This window comes from Cololabis saira, chromosome 22 (genome assembly GCF_033807715.1).
Source record: "Cololabis saira isolate AMF1-May2022 chromosome 22, fColSai1.1, whole genome shotgun sequence".
NCBI lineage: Eukaryota > Metazoa > Chordata > Actinopteri > Beloniformes > Belonidae > Cololabis > Cololabis saira.
The window spans coordinates 16,920,819-16,935,949 of record NC_084608.1 but is presented as its reverse complement, the minus strand read 5'-3'; the positions used below and the strand labels follow the sequence as shown (position 1 = coordinate 16,935,949).

Here is a 15,131-nt window from a genome sequence, read left to right as displayed (position 1 = left end):
TAGACCCCGTTCTCCTGAGGCGGGTCATAAGAGTATATATAATTGATAGTAATTTAACTGAAAAGGATTCTCAAACTCTTTAAATGACTATTTCAGTTTCAGCCTCTTCAGGGATTCACTGTCCCACCCATCAATCAAGCATTTTTCTTTTCAGATACACACCCTGATATGCTAAATTGACTGTCTGCAACTGAAAGGCCTCCGACCGCAATATAAAAAGCATCTCTGCTGAACAGTAGCTGAAGATGTCCGTTTGTGAAATCGCAGTGGGGTCAGCTGTTTTAGGAGGAGGAAAGCGTAAATAGCAGGGAGAGCAGACGGAGCTGCTTCGGGAAGAGCGGTGTAATGTTACAGACGAGACCGAGTACAGTAAGTGAATCATTCGGGAAAAGGGAGGCACTTAACTTGGACTGAAGCTTTGATCTCCAGGAAAATAGATAAAATCTCTTGCCTAATCACTTTGACTTTTCCTTTTTTAAACATTACACAGCACATGACCTGCCTCTAGGATAAAACAAGCACTTAATTGGATGTCAAAACTCCGGCTACATCCACATTAATACATTTACAGTTTAAGACGTAACACTGTTACTGTTATGGCTACTCTCATGAAATTAATTTTTAATGGGGTTAAATGTGGATTAATGGAAGCAAAAGGCTTTTGTAAACGATGACGGAGCAGCACAAACTTGCTTTTGGATCATTTCACATATGATCAAAACCAAATCCCAAGTCTTTGCTATCCATTAGAGCTTAAAACTCCACGGAGACTTGCCTTTAGTTTTAAAACGTGTACATCTGGCATCTACACTGCCCTGGAGAGTTTGACCCTTGAAAGTAGAAAACCGGAGACCCCATTACAGTGTGTAAAGTCTGCTCTGTATGCTTCCCTTATTCGCCAAGCCTGTATCATGCGGCCATCGCTGGAACACGTCACAAAGACGGAGCAGCTTGCACTGCTGGCTCTTCCTGTCCTTTTGTACTAGCTGTTTGAGCAGGAAAAGTTTGCATTTGATTAGGGGTGTAACGATACACTAATCTCACGATACGGTACGATACACGATATTGAGGTCACGATAACGATACGTTACGATATTATAGCAGTATTTTTTTAACAACCTTGAATGAGGAACATATGACTGGAAAAAATTGTCTTTTATTTGAAAGACACAAAATACAAAACAATACTGTACGTTTGCCCTATTGTTACAGTTTGTAATGCTTTATAACTGTTTAAGTTTTAAAGAGAAAGCCAGGCCAACCATTTTCCACAAACTTAACTAAAAGTAAATGTCAGGTTTGCATTATGATCTTCAGTTTCATACAAGTACAAATATTTAGCCACAAACTGAATAGTTTCTCTCATGTATGATTTGACTTTTTTCTTTCTAATTTAACAACTAAAATTAAATAAATAAATAAAAGTAAATAAATAAATACAATTTTACATCATAAAAAGATTGATTGATGCTCACCTTATAAGTGTAAGAGGAGATTTATTTTTGTTAAGAAGGTTATTTTGGTAATTCAGGGTTCATTATTTTATAAATATATTATTTATATTCTGATGTAAATCAGGGACTATAATGACACTATTCAGTTTATCTGTAGTGATAAGTCTGTTTTAGATTGGGCGGAGTGATACGCCACAGTACGGCACTAGGTGCTGTGTTGATGTTCTAAAATCCTACACTGTTGAGGGACATTAAAGTAGACTGGAACTCAGCAGAAGTTGTCCCCGTGTTTAACCTACTCACGACCCCAAAAAGGTTTACTTTAATAAGGTAAGGCTTAACTCTACACCAGACTTACATTAGTAAAAGTTCAGAGCTCTAAACGGGACCACAAAATGGGACTAGTTTCTTCTGAGTGGAGTAAGATTTTGGTCTGCGGGTCGAGCCGCGGTCGCGGTCGGATGCGCGTTACTAGTCAACACAATAGATTAATATTAATAACCCAATATCGCGATACAGTTTTTCACCTCCACGACACGTATTGTGACGTTTTTGTATCGCGAAATTTCGTGGCACGATATATTGTTACACCCCTACATTTGATTCAACAGCTTGCCTGCTCAAAAGGAATGCCAAAACGAAAAAAATCTGCAACAGAGATTATTTCAAACACAGATTTGATATCCTTTTTTGACTTGTGCACACATCCCTAGTGAGCATCAACGCAAGCCAGTCATACATATTTATGGTGGTGTGATGTGAATGGAGGTCTTTTCTGACATGGGGTTGAAACTCACTGTGGATCAGTTTGGTTTAAAACAGAACTGGACTCATGTGGAAGTTGCCTGAGACGGGAAGATGAAAATAGTCCATCTCTGTGGAGATTCTTTCCATGATATTGCCACTTTTAAAACAGTAAGAAATTAACAAAAAAAAAATATCTGAGCCTGTCAAATAGGAAAAACAAGCACTCTGACTTTGTTGTAAACAAATGCTTTGTTTTATTACAGTGTGGTTGTCTTAGGTCAGGGGTGGGCAACCCTGATCCTAGAGAGCCGTCTCCTTGCATCACGGCACCTGATTCTAATTAACCGTCATCATCAGCTTCTCATCCAGTTCTGCACAAGTCTGTTAATGACACAGTCCTTTGTATCAGGGTGTGGTGAAGCAGAGAAACGTCTAAACATGCAGGACTGCGGCTCTCTAGGAACAGAGTTGCTTACCTTTGTTCTGGGTATTTCTCTGCAAAAACACTGACCTGATTCAAAACATTAAAGTTCTCCTTTCCATTTTGAGACAAAACATCAGCGTTCGGTCTGAAATAAGTATCGAGTGCCTTTGTTCAGCGGAACGGATTAAAAGAGCAGCTGAAAGCTGCCAGCTAATTAATGGCGTATTAAAACGCTGTTATGATGCACCGTGTCAGCAGTCATTTTCCCAGGCCTCCAGACCTTTCAAGGGGAACCGCTTCGCACACAGCAGCGGGCCAAGGTGCGGAACATATTTGATCAAATATTTGTCCCTGACGTGCATAAATGAAAAACATTCGGAGTTAGCGATTTACAGTGTTTGCTTGTGATCTGCAGCATTTCTTCCACAAAATGTGCTGAATTCGTACAAAAGCAGCACACGTAGCTCAAATGAAGGACGCGTACTGTACTAAAATACATTCCAGATCCACATGTTGAAGCACCTGAGTCTGCAAAATGGGACATAGTTTGTAAAACACCTCAAAACCATCCAGCTGTGACAAATAAAACAGCAGCTGAGCTTGCACCGATCTGGTAAAGCAGCAGCGCATTCGCACTGGTTCACACTGGGCGCATCTTCAAGACGGATCAACCGTTTTGAATTCTCTGGTTGAGCATTAATTCATGAGTGCACAGCGACACTAAATCTATGTTTGATTTTGCAAACGCAAGCCCGAGTGCCGCATTTTAGCTCTGCTGCACAGCCTGTCGGGTTCCTGTGTGTGGAGATGTGACTTGAGGTCCCCCGGGAGCTCATTTAAAAGAGAACCGACAGCAAAAAGTGAGACAAGAGGAAACTGGGGAAACACAAGCGCAGGACTGAGCTACCTGGGGAAAACCAGGAGATTCCTGCTATATTTGACTCAGGGAAGCAGTCGAAAAATGCTCCAGCAGCAATGCATATGTGTGCCACGTTTACATTCATTTATTCGTGTTAATAGAACCAGGTGTTTACTGCTTCAGTGGGCGTCTTTGTAAAATACACTCATTCTGCATAAATACCCTTAAAAGAAATCTCAATAAAGCTTCCATTACTGGATAAGACGACTAATCTCCATCATTGACTGGATTACAGGCTGTTTGCAGATCAATCGCTTACAGTTCCTTCACGCAACACCTCTGCATCGAGAGTCCCACCTTTGATATCTTTTCCAAAGCCCATGGAGGACGACACATTTTGGTCCTTGCCACTTGACTTCTCTTTCATCACATCATCGTCGCTGGACACGTCGGCTGACGAGCCCATTTTTTTCTTCTTCCTCTTCTTGTGGCGCGGAGGCAGCTTTTTGGGGAAGCCAAACATGGGGAAGATCACCAGAAGCATAGCTATGGAGCATAGGAGGAATCCACTCCACCTGAGAAGGGAAAAAATAAAAGAAAAAGGATAAGACGGGCTGTAAAGCTAAAGAAAGATCCCCACACAGGGAGCCTGCGTAAGGAGACAGGCTGGCGTGCAGATGCACATGCATATTTACCAGTTGCCGATGAAGCGAGGGTCATTCTGGTCGATGTTCACAACCGTTTTGGGGTCGACGTAGAAGCCAATGAGGACACCTCCCAGCAGGTAACCAGCTGCAGGTCCCAGGGCCCCCATTACATACATTATGGCTAAAAGAAACCCAGAGAAAACAAATCAGAAAAACATTCATAAACTGCTTAAAATATGATCAGTAATCCCCAAGTTTCAATTCGTGCAAAACCAAAAATACCTCCCTGATTTGATTCTCACAATTATTTTCCACTTTCCTCATTAATGCTCTTAATGACCCGCTGTTCCATGTGACTTTTTAATTCAGACCTGAGGGAGCTTTTCATTTCCTCCGACTTCTCATGCACCTCATTCAGAGCGCCTGCAGCACTAGGAACCCTTCAGCACTCCAGAGGTCGTTTCCCACAGCTCCTCAAGCGTCTGTAACAACCGACCCGAGACCCTCCACAGTTCTCACAGTGCCCCGAGAGCATGCCAGGAAATGTCAGTGCACGTGGGGAGTAAAACATTAACCCTCCGGGGCGCTTAGACCATCCCTGAGGTGAGCCAAATGCCCCGCCACTTTGCTGCAGGGAGAGGGAAAACTCATTAAATTTAGATAATCTTAAATGGACAAGTGGAAAAATCACATGCGGACATCCAGCAGGGAGACATGTCAAAGCTATTCACCAGTTGGTATCAGGGGGGCAAACTTTCTATTATTACACCTGGAACATTGCAGCAAGCACTGTGTGAACTCGGGTGACTGAGGACGGATTAGCACTTGTCTGTGTGTGCAGTTGAGATTTAAAATGTTTCTGCCAAATTCCAAAATTCTCATCCATTCACAGATTATGCAGCAACATTTCCATTTCCAGGAAAAGAAATAAACATAAATAGCTAGAAACCACATGCCTCTTCCACTCATCTCTCACATCCCCACAGCCTGGCCCTCGTGCAAAATTATTTCATCCCTCAAATGTTATTTCCTTGCATGGCTGCATTAAACCTCATCGGCTATGTGTGCGCGAGTACACGTGTGAGCGTGCTGCTGCTGGTGTGGAAGAATCTGTTTAGCAGCAGAGGCAGCAGGTGTGCTTTCAATCCAGACCAGCACTTGGATGTCTAATCTCTCCCGAGACCAAAGGAACAGCCTCTGAGCCAGATTACATAAGCTGTGCATGCTTGCGCATGCCTTATCTAGATAGTAAGTATGCTTATGTTGAAATGGAAACACTCTACAACTGGTCCAATATTTGTTTAAAGTACTTCTTGTGGGCTGCATCTTTCTCTAGCTTGAAGTTACCACTTTAATAGTTAGTACTCACCCTTATATCTTTACCACAATGTATACTCTCTCAAATGAGATACTGAAAATGCCCTAAAATCTTTGGGTTTTCCTTGTAGAGTACACATTTATGTGTTGTTGCATGTGGCCCTGAAGGCAGAGAGCTGCGTTGGCTTTGGGATCTTGTGGGTGCCATTACAAAAATGCAAGAATGGGCACATTTCACACAATTAAGATGGCACTGGCGATGCGGCTGTACTTGCAGGTCTGCTACACTTTGCATAAATCTACCTGTTCAGACAGGAATCTGTTCTCAGAGCACTGCAAAACAGGTTCCCATCTCTCTTTCACTTCTCCCGCTTTCGTTCTCGCTCATATATCAACTTTTTAACTCCTTTCATTGTGCCATTTCTCATTTCCTGCAGCCTGGAAAGTCAATTCACTGCGGCAGTCAAACTGTTCGCACAGCAACAGGATATTACCACCCAGAGACAATAAACAATCATTTATAGCTGGCAACAACAAGAGGTCTTTTTCTTATTATATCCATCATGAAATTAAAAAATGTCTCATACTCTGAGCAAGTGAACTGAGCCATGGTGGTAAGTAGGAAATAAAACCAAAAATGAGAGGTAATATAACAGTAATATTAGAGTCGACTGAGCTCGACCACTCAGTTTAAAAGGGATGATATTATTAAACAGTAAAATTTACTGTCCTTTAGAGCGCCTGTCTGGGTGTTGCATTATGTCACATTATATATTGTGTTCTTGGCCACATCAGTGTGGAAATAAGTCATTCAATGAGCAGTTCAGATTTTTAGGGCTGTGTTTATTTCCACCCAACTCAACACCATGTTGCATTTGCTGTGTCTCAGAAGAGCACACCAAGCACAAAGCTGTATGTCAGATTTAAAAAGAGGGAAGTAGAGCACAGTTGAGTGTCTGACTCCACCCGCTAAAACCAGCTGCTATGAACAGAGGTGTAAAGACATGGTTGGTATCTGAGCGTCCTTGGGCGGGACACTGAACCCTGCATCCCCCCTACACGGTCATCGAGGTGTGGGAGTTCAAATCAAAGAATTGTTCTATATAAAGTAGATATACAAGTACTGCAGCAAACTGTGTTCGTGTATATGAGTAAATGAAAGAAAAAAAAACAATTCAGAACCTCAATACGGTCAACTTTTTAAAACAGTGGCCAAATAAATGTATCCTTTTGCCTGAATCCCTTTCTTTAAAATAAATGTTTGGCATTTTTTACAGACTAAATAACCCATTTACTACTAAAAGTTTTACTATTAAGATTGATAACTTTGAATTTGAGTGCATGCCAACATAAATTAACGGCATCACAAAATGCACAGACTACGTGTCTCTTCATAGGATTTATTTAGCTGTTTTTTTGCTCCCCCCATCAATTAAACGCCAACCATTGTGTGGTTGAATGTGATAAATCTCATTGTCGTTTCTGCCTCTTCTGCAGACTGATTACTTGATTCACGCCGCTGGCAGAAGGCCATCAGCAGCTATAACTGTCACTTTACGTATGTTTCTTCTTGAAACTTTTCATTTGGGCTGGCAAACTAGTTTTTTTTTTGTATTCTTTGAAATATTTGGCACATTAATTGTAGAGACAGCTTTTAATAACCCAAAAGGATTTCAAAATTAAGCAATAAGACCTTTTTTCTTTGGCCCGAATATAAAACTGAATAATTTAAAGTACAAGCGCTTGAGTTGGATACAGCAGGTGTATGCACTCAGCCAGTTGCCAGGCAGAGGTTAACCACCAAGTATGGTCCTTTGGTTGCCCTCTAAACCCCAGGCTCCAGGGATGGCCATATTTCATCCCCTGTGGGTGATTGCATAACTCCGTCTTGCTTCTCCATCTTTCATGCTAACAGTTTTCTGCCCCACTGGAGGACAAAGGGGGGGTTATATACTGTGCCTTACATGTCACTCTCCTACCCATTTGGCACAGAATGGGGGATGGTTTAGGGATCAGCAGGCCGGGAGGTGAAGGGACTCAAGAGGACTGCATCCGGCCTGAAGGGCGGCCGGGGCAGAGCCGCTGGATTGAGGAATATGCTGGCACAGCAGCAGTGCTCCTTCACACACACAAACAACACACATGCTGTGGGGGAGCAGACGTCATCGGGTTGCAGGGGGTGCACGCCAATAACGCTCACTTAAATTACAAGATGGACCTTCACCACCACCACGTGAAGGACAACATATTAAAGGCTTTTTATGGCTTTCTACACGGCTGGAAATAATGGATTAGGAGTGCTCCCTTGAAGTTATTGGCTTTTCACTCTTGTGTTATACACAGGCTGCATCTAAATCTTCTTTGTGGCCCGTCAGGTGGTGATCACGCCCTGATCATGTTCTGTATGGAGCGATGAAGCAATGCAGGGTGACTGAGAAAAGCAGAATGCAGTATTTGTAGAAGAAAACACACATACACACTCACACACACACACAAGGACAAATGTATCAATTACAACTCAGTGGTTTCAACGTCACCAGGAGGTGAAATAAACTCAATCAAGAGTCTGTGTATGTATGCACGTGTAAAAACGTCAGGAGCAGTCGAACGCTTCAAGGGTAAGACAAAAGGAAGGATACTTTTTTTTGAGTGTTCCCGCTGCTGTGGGATGCATGAACAAATGACGGTGGTAACTCAAAAAAGGAAAAAGCAATAAAGCGGGACACGGGAGGAACTCTAAAACTGATTAACTGAAGTGAAATAAAAGCGGCAAAGAGAGACAGCAGGCAAAGAAAGACAGATGAGATAGGGCAGAAATGGAACAATATCTGAGGAGAGTGAACATGAAGAAACAGAGAAGCTGCCGTCTGCAATGACTGATCCTGCTGTGTAACTGAGTGATAAAGCTTGCTCAGCAACATCCCCTCTTATGTCTAACCTTCAGGGACCAGCGCTGCTCTGTTGTCTGTGCTTTGCCTCCTCCACACTCTGTAAGAGCTCAGCTCCTCCCATGAGCTGCACTGACTCACTCAGAGTTTGTAGGAATGAATGACGACAAGCCAGAAAAGAAAAAAAAAAAAGAATAATGAATTGAAATAACCAGCTTCAAAACAGAGAAGCGGCTTTATCTTTTTGTTATTTTGGCTGGGTATTGGAATAAGAGACGGATCTCAGGCTCCATGACAATAAAGGGACATCGGTGCCCCACGTCCCTCCCTCCCCATCCCTCATCCTCCAACCTGCGCTGACCTTCTGTTCCCTTCAACCATCACCTGCAAGAATCAGCCCCAGCAGCAGAGATTGAATGTAGACGCAACAAAACCTGATGATAAAGCACACTGAACGTAATGAAGCTACTCTCTGGTGGTCTAACTAATTGCCAAAGATAAATTACTGGACTAAATTGCTTAGAACAAGAAAAGAAAAAAAAAAAAACAGGTAAGGACTTGTCAGAAAACAACGAGGTATAAAGGTTGAGGCTGAAATGCGTAGAATCAGAGGATTTATCCGTTTTGGAAGCTCACATCAACAGCTCTACAGACAGAAAACCCAATCTGGGTGCACATATGAATGTTATTTGTTTTTGAACACGTCTCTCTCACCACCAGCCTGCACTGTGGGCTGCTGAGGTTTGAGCTTGGCTCTGTAAGCTTTCATTTAGCTCCTTTGAGTGGAAACTTTTGTTTCAATGAATCATGTCTTGCTCCAACTGCTTATTAGCCCACAGAGCTCATACAGCCTCTAAACAAGCCCGGGAATCAAAAACAGGCTTCTCCCCTACCATAAACATCCATGTAGACAGAAAAAAAGGTTTGAAGAGGTCAACGCCTCCTTCTTTTCATATTTGACCAAGCGGTTGCTTGCAGACCTTGATGCCATGTCCACAAATGTGCAGTTTAATTTCAAAAACACCATTATAGCGCAAAACAGATACACCTGCAAACGATACCACCATAAATACATATCATATGACAATCATTAAGGCTGCTCTATTTTTGTTATCTTCTGGTAATTGTCATATGATATAGGTTTGCAAGCAAAGGAAGGATATAAGCCACCCAGAAGTGCAAATCATGAAACAAATACATGCAAGCACACTTGTCCTGAAGGGCTTTGGGTTTGTCCGTCCACAGTAGATCGACACTCCAATGTTAAAGTGAAACAAGTTCTGCTGCAAATCAATTCTTTTGTTTCATTTTTCAGGGTCAAACTCATCCGAGTAATGTCGATGTAACAAAAATGAAAAGTGAACACACACTAGTGTGGATGGATCCTGGTGAAGGCAACACATCGCCACTGCTGGAGTTTGGACCTCTAATGAAAAGCAGACAGCACAGAGACTTTGGATTTGTCTTCAATGTATCTCATAGGAGAAGTCGAATTGTTTGAAAAAAGGAAAAGAAAAAGGGATACAATCGCATCGTCTCCTCAATATAGCACTAAAGACATGGCACTTTGATTTATGTAACAGTATGCATGATGCATTACCTATTCCCTGCAATAATAATCAATTTTTACACCTGCCCAGTGACAATAAAACGTTGATCTGCATCATTCAGTAACATCCACTTCATGAGATACGTCAGCAAAGACCCTGATTTGCTGCACTGTTGAGTTCAGCTCAACGCCTGAAGATCTTGGGGGAGTGTAACCGCAGGTGACAGCTATATGATAGATGATCCATGTGGCTGCTGCTGTTAGAAAAAGAGCAGCACTGCTCTGTGAATCCCTGTGTTGTGAGGATCAGCGCAGTCATGTGACCTTCCCCATGTGAGAGACAAGAGAATACAAAAAAAAAAAAAAAAAGAAAGGCTATGAAACAGGGGAATGATGGTATTGTCATAGCAACTTGCTGACATAGCAGTGTCTTCGTACAAGTCCTAACCTTACAGTTTTATCCAGAGGGCATGCACAGCGACTGTGGCCTCTCTCTTACAGACATTCAGAGCAAAGGCAGTGAGAGAAAAACACAAATATGCATGACATTTTCTATACAAAACAAAAGTAATAATGCCACACTAAAAATCAAAAAGGCATGTTTTCTTCAAATCCATTTGCTTTGTTGTTGACTATTGTCTTCTCGGTGCTAGGCATGGGGCGATATACGATATTATCGTATATCGCGATAAAAAACGGCCGCGATAACGTTATCGTGGGGTACTGTAATTATCGCCAAATTTTTTTTTTGGTCACACAAGGCTACCAGCCAGGTAGAAGCCAGTGTTATTTCTTTCATGTATTTTATTAATATTATTTATTATTATTATTTATTTAATATTTTTTCAGAGAGTAGTACAATCCGTGTGCATTTGGCTCTACTTTGTCACTTTATTTCTATTTGTCACTTATTTCTTTCGACTCTCAGGGAAGTATTTTCTTACAAAAAAAGAAAGTTCAAATAAGTACCGGTACCGGTACTATAGTTTACACTTTGTAATGCATAACATTTACAGTACACTATTTGTTCTCTACCTCAAGTGTCACTGTGTTGAGAATGATTTGAGAATAAATGTTCTGAAGGAACCAGTGGATCCACGGTTAGTGTTTTTCCTTGCATTTTTAGAATTTTATAAGCGACGCATTAATATCGTGATAATATCGTAATCGTGATATTTTTGTCCACTAATATCGTGATATGACATTTTCATATCATCCCATGCCTACTCGGTGCATCGTGACTTAAAGTCCCAAAGTGCAACTGCTCATCAACAGCCTTGGGGGTGTTGTTTTCCCCAAGATGTGCATATTCTGGCTTTAAAATAAAAAAAAAAAAGTGTTCCTCCTACATAATTAGAACAGTCACAGCGGTGAATGAAATGGAAATCAAGAGGTAGGATGTGAACCAGCATCCACTAGGGAAAGTAAGAGAAATGCTACTGGCAAAATGTAAAAGCAATGGATATGAATGAGAAGTACAGCTGAAAGAAAATAAAATCTGCTTGCACTCAGTCAGGCAATAACAATCAACGACTGCATGTAGTGATTTGTGCCAAGTCAAACAGAGAGAGATAACAGACTAAACCATATACATACGCAGTCTGTGTATATAATCACAGTGTCTTGGTTGTGTGAGATCATTAGAAGGGAATATAATCATATGAAATGATATCTTTGTGGAAAACCGGGGACTGGAAGCTGAATCATCTACTTTAACACTGCAATTACAGACTCTTGATGCTCTAACATGGTAGAAATGTGACAAACTGGTGGATGATGTTGCTGTGATGATGAAACAGACAATGCAGTTTGCAACAACACACACCGGCATCAGTCTGGTCAGACAATCGAAGCACAGACAAGTTTGTATTACCATTTTAATGACCTAGAATTTATTTTAAAATGATCACATTGGCTAAAAAGATGAGAATTCAACCTAAACACCTGACAACACATTATCTACTGTTCTCCTTATTCAACGCCTTGAATGTTATGAGGAATTTCAGACCATGCCTTGTGGCGTAAAGCTGAGAACAGTGAGACACAGGATGTGCCAAAGATTTTAATGGATTAAAAGTAAGAACCTTTACCCCCCTCTCTATGGTTAAAACAGACGGGTTCAGACCCAGAGCAGAGTCTTTATTAGACTTCCTACGAACTGCACGATCAGGAACTTCAAAGCTGCTCTGAATTGTAAATCAACATTCAGGCCACCCATCAGGCTTTTGTACCTCTTTACCTCCGGGGACTACTCTGTAAGCTCCTTAAACAAAGTCATGACAAGTCACAAGGGGCGTTTAAGAAGCTGCTCAGCATCTGAGAGCCGCCCCATCCGCTCTACCCTTCTTATGGTCTAGCTCTGATTGGAAACCTCAGCCCAGTGACTTTCTCCCTCACCAGCACAGATGGTGCTGGCCCAAGGTGAGATGAAGTACACCGTAAAGGCAGATAAAGAGTCGCTTATGAATCTTGTTTGCATGCTGCTTGAGATGGGTAGAGATTCTGTTATACATCAAACCAAAACGTCCCACTGCAGAGCAGTTTTGTCTAAATCTTTTTAAAAGTGAGAGAAAAATCCAGGCAGTACACTGATGAATTTTTCATGCGGGCTTGCAAAACTTTCCAAGCAGGGGTTGCCCACATATGCTTTTCTAAATCAAATATTTAGGAAAAAAAGCGGAAACAAGGGGGTTTTCTCTATTTTTGTCTGCTCTGCAGCAGCAGGAGTGAGGTACCGTAGTCAGCCAGCCCTCAAGGCAACACCACAAGCACACTTCTCTTTACTCACTAGTTAAAAGTCCATATGAAACAACACATCATAAAATGTGCAATTTTAAACAGTTTAAAGCAGTGATTCAGCTGGTGCACGAAGAAAAACAGTTGCAGCGTGCAAGTGCTCTCCTGAGGGAGACGATCCACCCACAGCTTCCTCTTTTACTATGCATTAGTGAGGTCGCAACTCTAAAACCAAATGAAGCCTTTCTGCTGATTCCTTTGCTTGTCTAAGGCTTGTCGATTTGCACAGACAGCAAAAGACGGCAAATCTGCTGCTGCTGATCAACTAGAATCCATTGAAGGGGTTGAAGGCTGAAAGCACGGGTGACTGCGAAAGCACGGCAAAGTCTCCAGATCAACCGGGAATGCAGTGATGGAGGTAGAAACCCTGCCAGTGGTGCATATCAGGTCAGACCTCAGTTGCCCAGTCGTCCGTGCTGCATTAAAACATCTGACTAGGTCTCTAAGTGCATCACTGTCAGAAGGGCAGAGGCCGTGTTCAAGTCAGAGTTTTAAATAAGCTTTGGGAAACCAAACTGATTAAGCTGGCCTTCTTTGCATTAGTGTTCATCGTCTGTGGCCAAAACATGCACCGATTGTTGCTGTAAATTTAAATAATCTGATTCCATTTCATTCAGTACGTTTTAGGGCTGGGCGATATATCAAGATTTTAATATATATCGATATATTTTCAAACACGATATGGTACGAGACAATATCGTTTATAAAATATATATATATATATATTTTTTTTTTTATGATTTTGATATAGCTTATTTTGTAACAAATTGACTTGAATGTTTTATTTGAGATTTGCACAAATGTTTTGTTATTTGCACAACTGTCAACCTCAGTGGAAAAGTCTGCCTGTTACTGTCTACATTGTATTAATTGCACAGTGTATTTTAATTTAATTGTTATGCAGGAAAGGGATATTTGTTTTATTTTATTCAAGAAGCATTTTTTTTTTTTTTTTTTTTTTTTTTTTTTTTTTTTTTTTTTTTGGGCTCTAGTGGCCCTTTATTGGAGATGCAGACTGGAAAGGGGTACAGAGAGAGAATGGGGAAGACACGCAGCAAAGGTGCGCGGGCTGGATTCGAACCCGCGACCGCTGCAGGAGGAGGACTGTAGCCTCAGTATATGGCCCGCTGCTTAACCCACTGCGCCACTGAGCGGCCCTCAAGAAGCATTTTTATTCTATATATGCAGGCAGTTTATTTTTATTTCATTTGTTTTATACATTTTGATATTGTGCAGACCTCTGTTAACAAAGGAACCTGTGTGACATTTGGCACGAGGCTTTGTATTAAAACTGACTGTTTTTTTAAGGGTTTGCCTCAGAAAAAAATTAAGCTAACAGAGATGCTATGCTATAATGCTTTGGGGGAAACCCCAATTAAGGCACAGAAAAAATATCGAGATATATATCGAGTATCGCCATTCAGCTAGAAAATATCGAGATATGACTTTTGGTCCATATCGCCCAGCCCTAGTACGTTTACATGCAGCAGAGAAATCGGATTTCTGATCGTATCAGATAAAGACATCCAGAAGACCCAATCACTTGTCTGAGTTTACATGCTGTTCAGAGAATCGGATAAATGGCCAGAGCATGGCTGACTCCGTGACGCTATGTGGCGCTGTAACCATGGTAACCATTTCAACAAAGAGCCACTTCCGGTTGACCTGTTTTGTTTGGCGCCAATGTTACGCCTTCCGTATATTTTTCCACTTTATTTTGATCAGCTCCGGTGTCCTGATGAAGCTTCTGCCATTTATTTTGCGATCTTTATGTTGGTGTTTAAGCAACTATTCAACACGCGCCGTCTCCTTTTACTTCCGGGTGAATACTAGGGGTGGGCAAAAATATCGATATGGCAATATATCGCGATACTTTTCCAGCCGATTCAATATCGATATTCAAAATTTGAATATCAATTTTTTTTTATTTTTTTTTTTATTTATTTTTATATTTTTTATCCCCGATTTTTTTCCCATTATATCACCCAGTGCTCCTACCTAAGTGACAGTCCTGGGCATTGCCACTCTCTACCAACCCTGGGAGGGCCCTGCACTGAGCTCAGGTTTTATTTCACGTTTTATTTCATTTTATAATTTATTTTTTATATAACATAATTGCCTGTCCTTAAAAAATGAAAAATAATGGACAGAGGTTTATTTATTTATTTATGGATTTATATCTATACTGACTGATCACTGTGCCTGTCCTTGGTTTTAGTACCCATCTTTCTTGTGTTTATTATCATTTGCCACATAATTAAAGCAACCTCATACTAAATTTAATGTTAATTTCATATGATGTAAATAATATGAAAAACATATACAAATAAGTTGTAACTTTAGCTTGTATAGTTACAATAAAACCTTGTTTTGACTCAGTTTGTCCCATGAATTGTCACTATAATCTGATGAACGTGCAACTCGGATTTTAAGATCCATCACTATCATCT

General features: G+C 41.1%; 1 protein-coding gene across 1 annotated transcript in view; it reads right to left on the bottom strand.

Moving 5' to 3' along the window:
* LOC133423206 (solute carrier organic anion transporter family member 5A1) overlaps window positions 1-15,131 on the bottom strand; it is a 50,209-nt gene that overhangs the window by 18,549 nt on the left and 16,529 nt on the right. Inside the window, exons 3-4 of the mRNA XM_061713362.1 lie at window positions 4,180-4,312; window positions 3,842-4,059 (exon numbers count right to left, since the gene is read on the bottom strand). Of these exons, the coding sequence (XP_061569346.1) occupies window positions 3,842-4,059; window positions 4,180-4,312 (351 nt within the window). The remainder of the gene's footprint in view (window positions 1-3,841; window positions 4,060-4,179; window positions 4,313-15,131) is intronic.